General features: G+C 38.1%; 1 protein-coding gene across 1 annotated transcript; it reads left to right on the top strand.

Annotated features, from left to right (window-relative positions):
• The first annotated feature begins 8 nt into the window (after positions 1-8).
• ENKUR (enkurin, TRPC channel interacting protein) lies at positions 9-16761 on the top strand. The gene is made up of 6 exons (XM_010304024.2): positions 9-489; positions 3849-3994; positions 7134-7360; positions 9186-9332; positions 13414-13583; positions 16538-16761. Exons 1-6 carry the CDS (start codon positions 413-415, stop codon positions 16641-16643), a joined length of 873 nt encoding a protein of 290 aa, XP_010302326.2. The 5' UTR covers positions 9-412; the 3' UTR covers positions 16644-16761.
• Positions 16762-17370: the final 609 nt, after the last annotated feature.

The raw sequence follows: 17370 nt of genomic DNA, 5'->3' as shown, positions 1-17370 counted from the left end.
GTACGCCTGCGCGGCTCCGGGAGTCGCTTGGAGCCATTGCGCCTGCGCTGCTGCTCCTTGCCCGAACGCCGGGGGGGGGGTGGGGGGCAGAACATACGCCATCGTTTCCGCCCCCTCATGGCGCTGTTACCTAGCAACAGGTTTCCTGGTAACTGCGGAGACAACTCTGTGCCGGCCCGCGCCTGCCGCGGCGGCGGCGGCCTGAGGGGGGTGGCCGGGCGGCGGAACGAGGGGCTCGGCGGCAGGAGGGAGCCGTTCACTGAAGTGGGCCGGGGGCGAGGAGGGGCGGGGGGAGCGAGCTGCGACGAGCGAGGAAACGCGAGGTTCCTTCAGCGAGGTGGGCGCGTCCCCGTGTCCAGGGCCCATCGAGGAGGTGGGCGCTTCCCCGTGTCCAGGGCCCCTCGGCCGGAGGATGACGGCGCGGTGTGCCCAGGAGAGCATCTATAACCTCCTGCCCCGCCTGGAGGAGAAGCCTGTCAAACCTCCCAGGTACGTGGGTGTGTCAGCACCACTTGCTGACGCGGTGACTGGTTCTGGCAAGGCAACGCATCTTACAGGTAACAGATATTAAAAAAAAATAAAAAATCTAGTTTTTGTGTAGCTATTGCTCCTCCTAATGAGTCACTAACATCTGAGGGTTTACAGCCTGCTCCATGAGCTGATGATTCAGTTTGGTATCTTCAATGCCACCTTTTTAATTTACGAAGCATTTACAAAGCTCTTGTTCCACACAGAGGAATTACACATCTTTGTTATTCACACTTCTAACAATTTTTCAGTGAGCAGCTGAAAAGTTGGGGTTTTCAAATTTTTCTCAGTGCCACACTTCCATTCTTTTCATGTGTCAGGTGTGTCTTCTGACACTGTTTCTTTTGCTTCTCTTTCTCACCCCTTACCCTAAAAACATTAAAAATGCCTTTTGCCCCCCTAGCATTAATTCCTTTGAGAGTTTTTGTAAAGTTCTTACTTGCTAGTTATGCAAACATATGGGGGGGTTTCCAGGTCCCTATTATTTTATATGAAACAAAACTCTTACTGTTAGCATTTTCAGTGCAAAGTTAACATAGGTCATTATTCCATAGCTTTAAAATGAAATATCAGTGACACTCCTCAGAACAACCTTTCAGGTAAAAAGGTTCAGATTTTTGAGGTTCCTAGTTCTGAACCTTTTCCATGTTAAAATAGATCGTACATCTTTTTTAATTTCCAGTGCAAATGAGAGAGACTCTTGGCAGACAGAGGAAAGTGAAATGACAGTATGCAAGGCACGCAGCACTAAACCTATTCAGGTTATAATACCATTCAGGGATTTGGATACTGCATGACCATCAGGTTCAGTTTAGGCAAGGGATTCCTTAGGTTGGATGCAGTCTGACTAAATTCCCTTCCAATGTCATTGACTTCTGTTGTCACTATCTGTCTTGACTTTTGTCCCCACTACCTGCTTTGGTTCACAATGTGCCAAATATCCAGCTGGTAACAACCCTGTCAAACCTGGTTAATAGCATGATCTGACCAGTTTTAACTAATGCATACAAAATCTGGGGTCTTTTTTTTTTCTTTTTTTTTTTTTTTAATGAAATCATATATATGCTCTCAACTGAGTAGGTACTACTCGTGAAACCAAGACAAGCATCCTCATTTTCCCCAACTTTGATGTCCGAAGATGACAGCTACGGAATAGTAACTGTCTTCTTACAAATGTATTGTCTTTTCTCCCCAAATAATGAGTGCATTAAGATTCTCAAATCCCCCATAACCATGTTTTCTTCCTTGCACCCCGCTCTAACCCTATGTTATTGGTGTATGACAATTTAACCACTTTCTTGGCCTGAAAAGTCACTGAAAAAATACAACTGCCACATCTCTTTGTCCAAAGGAATGCCTATAACATTTTTAAAAGACAACTTTAAACCTTCCGCCAGCAGGTAATAGACTCAGTACCTTCTCCTTCACTTGCTCATTCCAAGACTGTGAGAACCCTACTAGGTCAAACTACTCATAAAAGTCACTACCTTTCTCTACTGTGTGGCTACAGTGCCACTCCTAGCAAATGGTGAGGAACGCAATAATTTATGAACGTGGTGGGTTTGTGCCTATGTCTATTGCTGTTTGCTCTGAATTTAACAGAAAAAATAAATAAAACCTGATTCCTTATAATTAGAGGTATTTCTGGAATTATATATAATCGTATGTACATAATCCTCTTTCTGATTTTGGAGACCAAATCTCCAGAAGGCAAAATAACTCCCCATTTTTAATGAAATCCTCTTACATTTTTTAATGTTATGATCAAGTACAAATACACATATAAGACATTTGCAGCTCATATACAAAAGCTTTTATCAGTGTTGCTACTATGACTCCCATTCTCTGACCCAGCATTACGCCCTTTCTTTCATCCTATTTCAGTATTTCCATAAAATAGTTTGCATTATATCTAATCTTTTTTGGGTTTTTTTTTTCCTTACCTGAAAACATGGCATAGTTTTTTCATAAACACTTAATACTCTGTGAAAGAAGAGCACAACTGTTCATCAGTTTATGTTTCCTAAAAATGGACAGATTTTAAAAGGTACAATAAGGTAACCTTAGCCTCAGGAGCAGGGAGTTCTTCTTCAGGAAAATGTCTATGACAGCTCAGTCCTTCAGAGAGAGGCAAGATGCTGCTAATCAGCTAGTGATCAGCATTTGGCTTCTTTTGGAGAACATGTTTGCATACTTTTGATTAAAGCAGAAGTTACAGTGCCATATGCAACATTACACCGGAACAGCAGTGCGTGCATACCATGTGCATATAGCTTTTCGTGTCTGAGCCCTTGCTGATTTTCACCTTAGCTGTTTCAGGTAGTGTCAAAACCACCACTGATTACAATAGTTCAGGATCATAGTTCGGATCTGTGTAATATAAGAAATATACAGTTTGCTGTGCTATTTTGGAGCAGTCATCCATCTCATCTAATCTCTTATAATAGTCTGTAACAGATGGTTTAACAGGAACATTGAGACAATGATACAGTGGACAGTAATAAGTAACTGATGATCAAGGACATTCTGTCCAACTCTTGACTACATTTGACGTGTTTTCTGAAGCATGAGGTTTTACATTCCTCTAAAATATGTTCCATCTCAAAGAATGAAGCAGTGAATGTTCTCATTATCAATACAGGTCTCATGTTTTTTGAAGGCAACTGAGCTTTTCCTTAATATGTTTGATTGCTGTGTAAGGCCCTACAATGTACTGCAACTGCAGCTTCTGAAACGGCCGAGATGCATTGGCATTTGCATCTTTCCCATACTACAAACTTCAAATATAGAAAATCTAGCTTTCACGATTACTATTTTCCTGTAGATGTACAACAGCTGCATATTTTGGATGCATTTTTGAACAAAACAAACAACCACGTTTAAAAAAAAAGCTTTTTGAAATGGAGTTAATGAAAAAATAAAGACCAAAATGTGTAACGCACAACCTCATAAGAATAATGAATTCATGCAAGCAGTTTATTTCCAAAATGGAGGTTTTGTTGAGTTTCAAAATACTTGTTTTCAGTATTTATATGAACAGTGCGTACTGGAACCATTTCGCAAAGTGTGATAATACTGACCTTGGAGACACAAGAGAAGAAGGAAGCAGCAAGCTAACTTCAGCATCAGAAAAACAACTTATCAGTGCAGAGCTGGGCTTAGCCTTAGCATGGAGGTTGTATGAATGATGGCCTTTATTTGGGAGAGAGTACGAAACAAAACAGCTTAGGCTTTTGGCATGAACTACTGCAAAAATATATATTCTTCAAAGAAGTATTTTTAATAATTTTCTGACCTATGCCTATTTTTTAATGTCTAAGGTATATATCCACATTTAGACCATCCGTGAAACGTGAAGTAGAGAAAAATAAAGCTCAGTGGAAAACTATGGGACCAGCAAAAGTTGCAGTGCCATCTCCAAAAAACTTTCTGCAGAAACATTCAAAGGAACCCAAGCTACCAGCAAGTAAGTGTAGACGTGAAATATATGTAATGTATTTTTTGTATTTTAAAATTGATGATATTAATGTTGAAAGTAACAGTTAGTTATGGAGAATAAATTTTTTTAAAAAAAATTAAATCCTGAGCCAGTTTCTATTGTTCCTTTTATAGTATCTATCATACCAAAATTGTTTCTCTATTTTACAAAAATATTTCTTATTTATTGTGTAAAATACTGAAACAAGCAACAAGGAGATTATATACGTGATTAGAAAATACAGTAAGCGTTTACTGTCGTGGTAAAAAAACAGCTGAAACGTAAAGAAAATTTATATCTCTTTTGGCTGCAGCTATGCAGATGTTGAAGATGTGTTGATGGTATGCTCTATCCTGCTGATATTTCAATTTGTAATTATGTAGTTTAGTTCTTTTCTGCATCTGATCATTAATATTAAAGTAAATAATATGAATGGAGGTATAAGAAGTGAACTAATTGGTTTTAATGCTTGAAGAGATATGGGAAAAGTATGTGTGCCTTTCTTGATGTTATAAGCAATATACAGCTTTTACTTTTTGCACTCATTGTCAGCTCTTAATCCCACAGCATTAAATTGGTTTGCAGTGTTCAAAGCATAGAATTTTTTTGAGAGCTACATGTCACAGAAATAAGAAAATTTGAATATTATGTTGCAAAATGCATCCTATCTTTGGGCACAAACCATAATTCTGGGAATAAGGAGTTGACAGTTCTAGTGTTCAGCCTCATGGCCAGTTCTGCAAGGGTGGAATGACCTTCTTAGCAGGGCTGGAGTTCTAAGCACATTGCTGTCAGAATTTGCAATTGACTTATAAAGTTTCAGCTTGAAATTGGTTTTAGCCTGGAAAAATAGAAAAGCTTAATGTACAGTATTAAAAAAAAAAAAAGCTGTCTAAGAGAATGTAGGAGTACAGCACCCAAATTTGTGTGGCACATGCAAATGGCTTTAGCACTGAAAATACAGGCTGTCCCAGGAGACTTTGGAGGCTTAATGCCTCAGGCAATATGGATTATTAGAACCTTAAGGTAAGCTTTGGTCCCAGAGGCCCTGTAGGCACCCTGAGTCGCTTTTGAATAAAGCCTTCACTTTTTCAGGAAATCGGAATAGCGTTCAGTGTACTGGAATGTAACTCTTCATAACATCTGAATGTGAATGCTTCCCAGCTCAAGACTTTGTTAAATTACCACCCTAGTGTTTTAGATGGGCATAGGGAAGAAGGCTGATTTACCAATAACTTGGAGCAGTCCATAAGATCCCTTTTAAGTACCTGTATTATAAAATTAGTGTTATCCACTTCAAATTTGCTATATACTGAGATACAGTATTCTGAGCCATTTTTCTCAGACAAGCAGCTCACAATATTTCTATTTCAACTTGTTGATTCAGGGCTTCATAATAGCAATATGTGCTTTGGTGTTTGCATTTGGAGTCAACGTACCAGAGCCTCAAGATGACTATGGCACATCATAGTTTCGATCGAGACTAGTAATTTCATTGCCATGATTAGATCGTAACAGATCTTGAGAAGGAACTGTATCATTAACTCAGAAAGTTCTTGTACCTTTGTTGGATGGAATTTCATACCTACCTCAGAAGTTAGACTGCTTAATCCCCTCTTTTAAAGCATGGCACTTTCATCACTTGGAATTTAACCAGTTATCAGTTGTCTAAATGGGATGATGGCATTGTGTGTTCGTGGTATCTGTGCCTCCTTCAAAACTGGGTTTGATCCAGCTAGTTAAAAAATAGATTGCAAGGATAGAAGAGAAAGATTGACTTTTTTCCCCTAAAGTCTGGGATAGTGTAATTCTTTTGATTACTCACCACTTCCTTACAAAAGATGTGTTTCCTAATCTTCAGCTGAATCTTGTCGTGTTACTGGACTTGGCCATTCATTTTAACCAAGCTTCGTTGCTGACTCTGTAAGTGGGGGCTCCCAAAACAGCAAGTGTGCACCAGCGTACTGCAGATAAGGGTGAGCCAGTGCTCACTGAGAACCTTCAGAGATCTTGTTTCAAAAAAAATCCTAAGAGAAATAGAGATTTAACTCTTTGTGTCCTACAGTACTAAGTTATGGCAGGCTATCAGGTTGTAAAAACAAAACCCAGGAAAGCACTGGTTGGTGGGCTCCGTATCAGGAAAGCAGCTGTTGTAGTAATGAGCTCTGTCACATGTGACATTATACTTACTTTCTGGCAAAGAAGAACATGAACTCAGACAACCTGAATCAAATCTGTGATAATGACTGTGAGTTAGAGTTATATATGGTGGGAAATTAATTGTCTTTCATCACTTACCTGAAATGAGACTACTCAGGAGACTACTGACTTTCTATTGGTGTCTTGGAGAAAAGATTACACTAAAAAAGGAACAGTTTCTATATTATCTGGAGAAAGGACTGTGAGAAGTTGTTGAGCAGTGTTAGGGAGCAGCAAGAGCAGGGCTTTTCCCTAAGGGAAAAGGAAATTGAGGGCAACTACAATGCAGGCTGGGCAATGACCTCATCAGCAGGGTGCAGTCCCACCACACCAGGGGCAGGCAAGCAGAATGAGGTGGTGATGAAAATGTGTCCTATCAGTGACCTAGTTACCATCAGGCAAGATGGGGTATGGGCCAGGTCCATCCACTGATTCCACATAGCTCTTCAGGAATAGGACTAGGGCAGGCGTGGCTGAGACAGCTCAGCCAGGCACTTGACAGCACAGGGCTGAGCTGAAATGGGGTTCCTGAGCCTGAAGGTGTGGGGTAGATGCCCCGGGTGGGACTGGCCAGGGTCATTGATGCCCAAGGGCCCTGACAATGAGCAGCTCTAGTAAAAGTAACTTTAATTAAGTTTTTTAAAAGTCCCATACTACTACAGTTAAGAGGAAATGAGCAGCAAATTATAAGGAAAACCCACCCAAAACAACATAGTATTTCCGAGGTTATGAAACTTCTGTTATGCTAAAGAAGCATACTCATTTTCATCATAGTACATCCTCAGTCAATTCTTTCATCGTAGATACAGTTGGTTTCTATTTTTATGTAATTTTGTACTTAATTTTTCCCTTTTGAAAAATGTAATAACATTAAATTGCAAAGCTCTTCATGGTTATTGCTGAGAACGTTTGCATGCTTAATTCACAGGAAAAAAAGAACAGGATAGTAAGAAATTGCCTGCATTATCAGTGCCACAGAGGACAGATCACCCAGTTATGGGAATTCAGACTAAAAAGAATTTTATAAATACAAATGCAGTTGCTGCTATCATGGGATTGCCTAAAAAGCCTCAACCTATTTATGTTGATAGAAGACAGGGAGATAAATATCTCCTTGAAACTTCAGGACTTGTTCCAAAATATATTAAAAAAAAGGTAAGTTTTATTAAATTGTAGTGGAAATACTAGTAGCAATGCCTGTATTAGGTTCTTTATTGCATTCTCTTGTGAAATGTTTATGATTCTTTTTGAGATGTTTAGATACTAGTGCTGTTTGTGGTAGACGTTTGAAATTCATCAAGGAGAAATCACAGGCACTAGAGTTGTGCCTTGCCTTTGCTCTGTATTCACTTGCTTATGCTGTCAGCAGAAAATTGGCAGAATGATGCTGCTAAAGCAACAGCATATGTGTTGTATTGGGAACCCTGGGAGTATCTAATGGAGAGACAAATGGAGTTTTGTGATGGATGAATGCTGGCTCTTTAGGACAGACAGGCAGGGAAGAAGAAGAGGAGTTGCCCTTTCCGTCAAGGAGCTGTTCAAATATATGGAGCTCTTCTGTGGAATTTGCAACACGCTGGTTGAGCTTGTGGGTCAGGATCAGAGGAAAGCCCAGTGAGTGTCAAAAGCAACTTGAGGAAATCTTTAAGCAACTTGAGGATCTTCAGATCACAGTGCAGCTTCTTATGGAGGACTTCATCCTCCTTGATATCTGCTGAAAGGACAACACAATGGGATGAAAGCAACCTGAAAAGGTTCCTGGAGCATGTCAGCAACAGCTTCCTAACACAGATGGTGGATAAGCCAAACAGTGGTCATGCTCTTCTGGTTCTGCTACTTACAAATGAGAAAGAACTAGTCAGAGGTGTAATAATCATTAGTAGGCTTGGTTGCACAGGCCATGAAATAGTTCAAGATCCTCTCTTCCTTGGGGTGGCAGGTGGTAGTGTACAGACCCTGTTCTTCAGGAGAGCAAACATCAGCTTATTGAGCAAACTAGTAGGTAGGGCCTCGTGGGAGACAGTTCTGAAAAGCAAAGGAGCTTGAGAGAGCTAGCATGCCTTTAAGGACAACCTCCTCCAAGCACAAGAACAGTCCATTCCACTACTCAGGAAAACAAGATGTATCAGGACACTGGCTTACCTAAACAGGTAATTCATGACAGAGTATTATGCAAAAAGAGACATGGCATATGACATAACTCATGACAGAGAAGATGCAAAAAAGTGAACCTGCAGCCCTTGCAGTGCCTTTGCATGGCTGAACATAGATATAAACAACGCTGGTCATGGTGTTACCCAGTACTAAAAGATTTGTGAATCATTTAGCATTTGGTAGAAAGAAGGTAGACTCTGGTACCTTCTGGCAGAGCTAGATAGGCTTCATATTACAGAGGATAAGGCACAATAGATGTGTTCCCCCAAGTACGTCTGGGATATTCAGAAATTATATTTCCTCCTAGAAACACAATTCTGCCACATCCAGTACGAGATAGTTTATAATTCCTAACTAGTCCAATTTTCATGTATGTCTTAACACTATTCAATTTCTTCTGTGGCATGCAACGTTCAGCAAAAATCAGGATACAGGAAGACCTTTCCAAGAAAGTGTTTAAGCATTGTGTTGCAGAATGTAGAATCTGACACCATATAAAACTGTAAAATAGCTTGCTGTCATTAGCAGATTTAAAACTTCTCACTCAACCATCAGTTCTTATAAATAGACATTTTGGTTTCTGGATTCTGTTGTCTTCCAAGGTTGCAAAAAGAAATTGAAGGAAATTGTTTATATGTTTTGCTCAGGCTACAAAAACAATCACATTTGATACTTCTAAGAACACAGTGATTTAAGATTTTATTGCTCAGTGGCACAAAATTCCATTTCAAGCTGTCTTTTTAAATGTAATATATTACAGACAACATGTATGTCTTTGTTTCCTTCTTAAAAGCACATAGAAGAAATTTCTTCCTTACCCTTGTAGGATTATGGTGTTACACCAAAATACGTAACACGGAGAAAAGAAGAAATGAAGAGAGCTCAGACAGAATATGAGGCCAGTATCTTGGAGGATCTCAAGAAAAGAGCCATGAAACGGCTATCTGATGAAGAAAGAAGTAGTCTTCTGCAGGTGCATATTTTGATTTAGTGTAATTAGTAACATGTACAAAAGATTAATGAGGTAATGTAAGTCCATAAAAATAATAAAAGTATACTAGGTTTTTTTAAGCAAGGCAAATGAGTTAGTTACTTTTTCACTAGATGGAGCTGTAGAACAGTAGTAAACTGAACTGAAGGGAGCTGATCTAGCTACAGTTTTAGTCCAGTTTTACAAGTACTTCAATTCTGTTAGATTCCTGTCCCCCTTAATGACTTGGAATTTCAGTGAAACTTCAAAGGAAAGCAGAAAATCACCTGTATGGATTTAGTGGCAGTTCTGACTCTGTACTGAAAAAATACAAATTGCCTTTTTTTTTTCGTTAATCTGGTATGTAACATTGTCACTTTTATTGGTAGTTTCTATCTTCACATTGTGACCTCACTGACTAAAGCATAAGGTTATGCTTTAAAATGTGGCAACACTAGAAAACAGAATTAAATTCCAATATATTCATGCAACTATAACTGGAAAAATTGTATTTCGTGAAGATGTTTTGGATACTGTCTTTCATACAGTTTTTATTGCACAAGATTTTCTAAAGGGAAATAATACCATAAAAAAGTAGAGCAGAAAAGATTCATTTAAAAATTATATTCAGTCTTTGAACCAGAATTTCTCACGACCACATTTTAGCCAAATTTCCTATGAAAATGAGGCTTACATTACTGTGATATACGTTTATCGATCTGTCCCTTAATAACTTGATCTTAGCAGTCACCTGAAACAAATTAGTAGATGGAGGGACCTCTCCAAGATGCTAAATTTCCACCAGAAAAGCCAGCAGAATATCTAGAGAGAAAACACAATGTCAACTCACTTGCAAAGTTAATTGGCAAGATCCAAAATAGCACAATGGTGTCTCTTGCTTATGCAGCAAGCAGAAGAAGCTAGGAAGGAGTATGGGAGAGAAGTGAGGGTATTGCACTGACAGCAATATAAAGAGCAGAACAGTAAGGGTGAAGATTAAGATACTTTAATGGTGGGAAAGGCATGGGACAAGCTGATGGTCCAGCAATTTAACTATGCAGCAAAAATATATGCACAAAAAGGCATGTGAGTTCAGCTGCTCACAGTTCTGCATTTAGTTTGATTAAAGTTATGCTCTATATTTTTAACATACAAGAGTGCACTGAAATATTTTTTAATTAAAAAGTTTTTAGATTGTTTTTATTAACTCAATATTTTCTTTTAAATTTTTCAAAAAAGTTTGCTCTTTCATGGGCCAGATTGCTTATGCAGTTATATTGTGAGGAGGAATTAGTGTCCCCAGGGTATGTGGCTTCTACCCAGTGCTCAGCTGTAGACATATGGGAATTCCTGTCTTTTAAAATAATTGACATTGCTAGTGAACACATGTGCACTGATTTGCAAGAATACGTGGCAGTAGATGTCTGAGAACAAAATCAAGCCTCATGAACTTAGAAAAATAAAGGGAAATAATTTGTGCCAACATTTTTTGAACTCTCTTCATTATGCTTACTTTGGTTGGGATTTTATGAGAATAAAAGAGAATGTTGATAAATGCACTACATATTTCTCACTGATCCAGCATGTATTAGAATTCCTTATATAGAGTTAGATACTCAGTCTGTGATCTAGCCCATAATGATAGCAGTCAGCATATTACATTGCTGTTGGAGGAGCTGTGAGGCAGATTTTTACAGAGGGAGTCATGATCTGCTTTTGATCTCTCCACTCTGTAGGGACAGAGTAAATTGTGATGAGTGCATGCTCTAATGTGTTTTAAAACTCACTGTTTTCAATGATTTCCAAACCAATTTTTTACTAATGTACTTGAAGAAGATTTATTTAAAAGAAGCTACAAATGACTCTTCCATGACAGTTTTGGGAGTACTGAGTTTATTTTCATGACTATATATTGGTAAACTATACCTTACACCTAGTAGTCTAGGAGCTTTATTTAAGTACTTTACAGCCGTGGATTGCAAAGACTAGTAACGTTACAAGTCAGTAAATAAATAGGCTTTTTGATCTTAGTGTCACATGTTGAGGTAGGGTTTTTAAATTTATGTAGGTATTTGTATATGATGATTGTTGGAATAACCTTTATGGACAACAGTTAGATGCTTAATACGAATATGCAAAAAAGCATGAATTACTATGCAGTAACTACACTGCTTTGAATCTGTAAAATATTAGTTCATATTAAAAAGTATGTTTTTCTTGGTCATTATTGGCAGGGAGAGGTATTTTTTTTTGTTAAATCAATTCATACAGTGGACAAAATCAGACAAGTTTTAGGCACAATAGTCCTTGAGTTCTGAAATAGAAGCAACAATCTTCAAAGCTAAATATGTAGTAAGAATAATTCATCTAAATTTAACTTCAGTATGTTAATCAATTAGCCAATCTGGGAGAAAAGGTGCTTAATAACAGTGGAGAAGGACACGAGGTTGGAAACCACAACATGCCATAAAATCAGTGTGTCAGTTGAATCCAGTTTTAGTTATGGAGGAGAGCTGAAAATTTTAGTTCCCAGGAGAATAACTTGAATTCTTCATTCTCAAAGATAATTTCTGATCTCCCCTAAGGAAACAGAACTGAGAGCCAGAAACATTTTGGAGAAGTGTTTTCTCACTGATAGCCATATTGTGTTATTTACTGTTTGCTGTATGAGTTCCTAGTAGTAGGTGTGATTATTAGGTTCACCCATACAGTTTTCATGAGGGCATTTGGTGCACTGAACTCTACTAAATCCTTATATATACGTGTATAGGATGTGTAGATTTTTATCGTCCTCTTGAGGAGAGAAAGTAAGAGCAATTGTTGCAGTAATTGTGAGGATGTAAAGACAAGTTTTAAATTTTATTTTTCTACCACCATCTGGTTCCATTCAGCATATATTGGTGGATAAAATTTTGCCTCTGATTTTGAATTAACAGGTTTATGAGTATGTTTAAGATGATGGCATGATTTTTTTTGAGTCTTGGGCTGTTATATAGGGAAGATACAGTTCCCTTTATCTAGTAAAGTAATTATTTGCATAGCAGCATTCAAGAGAGGTGGCAGTTAATTAAATTACTGTTGATAGGGTCAGTGACAGCTAGGTTTTTTTAGTCCAAATGATAAATAAGTTGTCTATAGATGTTATTGTAAATGTAGATTAGGAAGGGAATGCAATTATTTAGAATTCCTTCAAAATAGTTCATAGAAGTTAAAATATTGTGAGATCAGTTTGGTGTGTGTGGTCTGAGCAAAGTCTCAATTACTGAAAAAGAAGCTGCTGGTGAGAAACTGCAACTGCCATTGAATTTTGGCTGGACTTCCAGCTTGTGATTACTTAAGGTAGGTAACACCACTGTGTGTTATGTGTGATATCTGTGGTAGCCAGGTTGCTGTTCAAGGGGAAGTGGTTTCTGTAATGCAGTTTGTAAGATAATTCGTTGCATTTTGGAGAAAAGAAGGTATTTGAGTGATATGAATTTGGAGGCAGCTTTTATGAATCCTAGTAGTTCCGCAGTGAGCATACTAGAATTAGATACACTGGAGCAAAGCTGTCTACTTGTAGGTCATTGAAAGCACAGAAAGTCTTATATAGAATAAGGAAGAGTTACTCTTCATTTACCTTGTGCAATTTTTCCTTGAAGATACTGAGGACTGGAAACGAAGTGTACGTACAGGCTTCCCTGAGTTCCTGGTAGGCTACGGAGTTGACTGTTAGTCACAGTGACGTATTTTTTTTCAGTTTAGCATTTTTGTAGCTCATCCTTCATTGGCTAGATTGGTTATTGTTTTGTTGCCTCTTAAAGACTAATTATTTTCTCTCCAAGGCACAGAGGTTTTTAAAGACCATTCCTTATATTGCATCAGAATGAGTCAAAATTATTCTGTTGCAACTACTTTGACTTTTAAGCGTTTAAATAATTTGGTCCAATTAAGATGATTAAACATTATCCATGTATTTATATATTATTTTAACATTGCAGTGATACTTACCAAATGCAAGATTAACAAAAAACCTGAAGTAGTTTATGTGCATATTATTCTTAAGTTTTTCCTTGTATATTTCCTTTTCATGTAATGGCACTAGGGACTGAAAAAGAACTGGGAGGAAGTGTATCGTGAATTTCAGGGTCTTTCGGTAGAAGTAGACACCATACCCAAGAAGATATATAAAGAAAAGCTGGAATTGCAGATGAAACAACTGGAGCATGACATAGAAGTAATTGAGAAGCACAAAGTTATCTACATTGCAAATGAGTAAGGACTGTTTTTCAGATCTTTCCTCTCCTCCTTTTCTCTTTCTCTATCCCTACATCTCCAAGAACCGCCCCCCTGAATTCTCAGAAGCAATTGACACCGCCAACTATTCAGAAGGAAATACTCAACTAATAGAAGTATGTAGCTTCTTAGAAGTTTTACATATAGTTCTCAACTGTGTAATTCCCAAACCTTTTAAAATAAAATTCTTGATTAAACTTTGATTATAAAAATGTGAATTTAATGTATTATCCTTTGTAATTTTTATTAACTACTAAGATTTCTATAAACATCATACAAAAAGCATAAAAAATAGTTTCATATGTTTGGAGCACTTCTTTTCTTGCATAGTCAAAACAAAGTGAAATAATTGGCTGCTGAAGACAATTTGGTAAATATAACTTCAGGGTGGGATGGCTTCTGGACTAGTTATTAAGGAGCTGTTGCGCTTTACTTAAAAGCTTGAGTGTTTGTATTTCTAAACAGCTTGGCTTCTGCATAACATTTTGTGCATTCATTTTTTGTTACCAAAACCAATTTTTATAGTGGAAGCCCATAATAATATAGACTTCACGCAATACAGATACCACATGTAGCTTGCTCTGTGTGTTTATGTATAAATAATTCTGTAGTAGTATAGTAAATCTATAACTAAAGTAGAAAAATTTATTTTGATTGCTATTATGTGTAATGTTAGAATGAAAGCAATATACTACTAGCGTGTGAGTCAAGACCTAGGCAGAAATTATATCAGTACACTATACTGCAATTATTTGCATAAAAATAAAAATTCTTTTTCTTGCCTATTGCTTAACCTTTGCTTCAGAATACTGCTTTTTCTGTATGGTATCAATCATTACCGCCAGCAGCTGTTGTGACATCATAGTGTCTGACATCAGCAGAGGATGAAGTAAAAAATTTCAGATGAACTAGTAACAGCCAAATTTTCATGTATATCAAGTTCCTTTCATAAATTTGTTAGGGGATGGCTTTGAAGACTTCATGGTGATGCTAGGCTATATTTTTTGTGCATCTTAAACTTGTCTATGACATGCACTAGGAACACGTGGGTGAGCAGGAATGTGTGCTTTGTTCTTTGTAACTTATTGTTAAGCAATCATGTTTATTTTTGAAAGATATAAGCTGGAAGAAAGCTGTGGTTTTGTAAAATATGAATTTCACTTACTGTTTACTCAAAAGAATGACTTATACTGTATATTTTAACAAAACCACGCCAATTACAAGCACTTAATAATATGTCACATTATCTCCTAGTGAAATGCAAGACGCCTTTCTTAAGAAATGCAGTATAATCAAACATGGCTGTTTCTTGTGGCTTAAAATAAAAAACTAGATTTGACTCCAAAGCAGCATGCATTCCTACTGCCTCACTCTCAGTTTTTAGTTACTTGTAGACCATTTGGCTGAGTTAGGTTGAGGATCCGGATTTGGTTCTTCCATTTATCATCAGTGTTAGCTTTATGGAAACGCAAAGTAGGTGACAGCCTATCCCAAAATTTGGGACAAGCAACTAGGTCACACTTGGGATTTTTCTGCATAAACCTCATATTTGCAGGTAGCTCTGGTGCCACATGGGATGTCCCCCTCTTGATACGTGTGAAAAGCTTCTGTCACCCTATGGGGAGGTTATAAATCCTTCCATCTATTTTGATGTGTATTCCATGCGACCTACCAACACTCCTGATTACGGAAAAAATATTCTAATGAAAACCATTGAAAATACACACAGAAGGATAACATTCTTACCCTTTAACTCTCTCTGGGAAGTTTGACAAAATAAATTTACAGAATCCAGAGAATGTAACTCTGTATTTATATGTTCCGGAAATGCCAATAATTGAAGGTGTAATGTTCATGAATCAACTAATATGTACTGTCGGTATAACTAAAGCAAAAAGGTGAGTAAACTCAATTGTTCTGATAGAATTGTTCCTTTATAAAAGATATTAGATATTAACAGAAACAAGTCTGTCCACAGGCTAAAAAGTAGCATTACCAGTTGAAACGTTCTCTAAATTCACTCGTCAATTACTGATAATCAATGAAATACTGAGAAAGAAAATAATCAAAATGTTTCTTGTACTTCATAATTATCAAAGTGGTATTTTTAAATGGTCCATATTAAATTGGATAACCATCACAAAACACATGCTAAATGGGGTATGAATGCTCAGTTGGTCAGCAAGAGTTATGTTGCCACAAATTGAAAATATTTCCTGTTGGAAGTTGTGCATGACAAAACTGTGTATCCATTTTTTAAAAATAGCAACATGAAATTATGATAAATATCTCACTGGCTGTTCTTCAGAATGAAACTATTTATATCCAGGAAGGCAGGGATCAGATATGGCATCATCATAAACACGGGGAGTTCCTGATCGTATGGCTCCGATAGAGCTGCCTCAAGCAGGCATCGGATCTGACAGGAGCTCCACATGGCTGGTCTCAAAGCACGGTGGTTTCTTGGGCTCTGCATGCCTCCCTGGGGACTAAGTCTGGGACAGTTCCCCAAAATCTTCCTTGCAGAGGGGTAACCTCATTCCCCTCACAAAACAATAATGGCAAAATTCTGTGGAAGAAATAATATGGGAGAAATTCCTCACTTATTTCATTTTCCTTAGTCTCTGTGGGTGTGTTTTCTGGTAGGAGGGCATGATGTTCTGGCCCTTTGTGTGGTTTTTGTGAAAAACTGGCATCACACACTGCTGCTGTGAACACGCTGCCACAAAGCTAAAATCCAGTCCTTCTACTGGCTTACATTTCAGGGAAAACAATGTATCCAACAATTTCAGCCCTGACAAAAGCAGACATCTTTCAGATAAGAAAACTTCACGTATATGCAGATTAATGTGAGCCGTAGATAAATGCTAGTCCTAGTCAACACTTTCATCCTCGGCTTTATGATGCTTATAATATTACTGATATAATTACAGGAGATACAGGTGGCTAAACCTATTATTAAGGTTGCCTGACATTCCCCATAGCCAAGGAAGCCAGCTGCTGGGCCCTGCAGCTGCGTGGGATCGTCCACCCCAGTAACTGGAGGTGTGTTGGGCCTGACCAAGCTGAGGAGGACTGGCCATTTCTCCCCAAGAGCGGACATCCGAGGCAGTAACGTATACTTGACTGCTGAATGCCTAGATTTTTTTTTCTTTTCTTCTTCATTCTGTCTTGATCTTGCTCCAGCTCCTTTTTGTTATGTAATGTTACGTAAATAAAATGTGAGTAAATTCAGGGTTTTCATCCTCTAGGCTAAGCAGCGGCATTCTGGTAAGAATCCAAGGTGAGATGAGTTTCTTGTGTTTTTTTCTTTACTGTTTAAAGGGTGCTGAGGTAAATGTGACTGCCACTTCAAGTTATGAAAAACACGCTACTTTTTTTTTTCTAGACTGAACCTCCAACGAATGGTTGTAGACAAGCAGGCATAGCCAAATAGTAGACTACATTCATGTCAGCTGGTCTTGTTGACGGTGCTATGAGGATGAACTTCTCAGTCACAGTAGTAGCCTGTGTTGTTAATTCATTATTCCATGCCTGCCTCCACATTGACTCCACAGCATGGAGAAATTCACACAAACATGCAAACACTGGAATAACTTTGTCTTCAAATCCTTCCTCAAATGTTCTTTGCAGTGGTGCCCATCAAAAATTGAACAACAGCTGAGCCGCTGGTGAGCTGAGATTAGGGCTTATCTCGCTGACCTGTGCAGTTTCTTTGAACTCCCCTGGCACTGTAGCCAGTTGTTTCTTGTCTTAGGCTTGGACT

The sequence above is a fragment of the Balearica regulorum genome, chromosome 2, assembly GCF_011004875.1.
Source record: "Balearica regulorum gibbericeps isolate bBalReg1 chromosome 2, bBalReg1.pri, whole genome shotgun sequence".
In the NCBI taxonomy this organism is placed as follows: domain Eukaryota; kingdom Metazoa; phylum Chordata; class Aves; order Gruiformes; family Gruidae; genus Balearica; species Balearica regulorum.
This window is presented reverse-complemented; position numbering and strand designations above follow the sequence as displayed.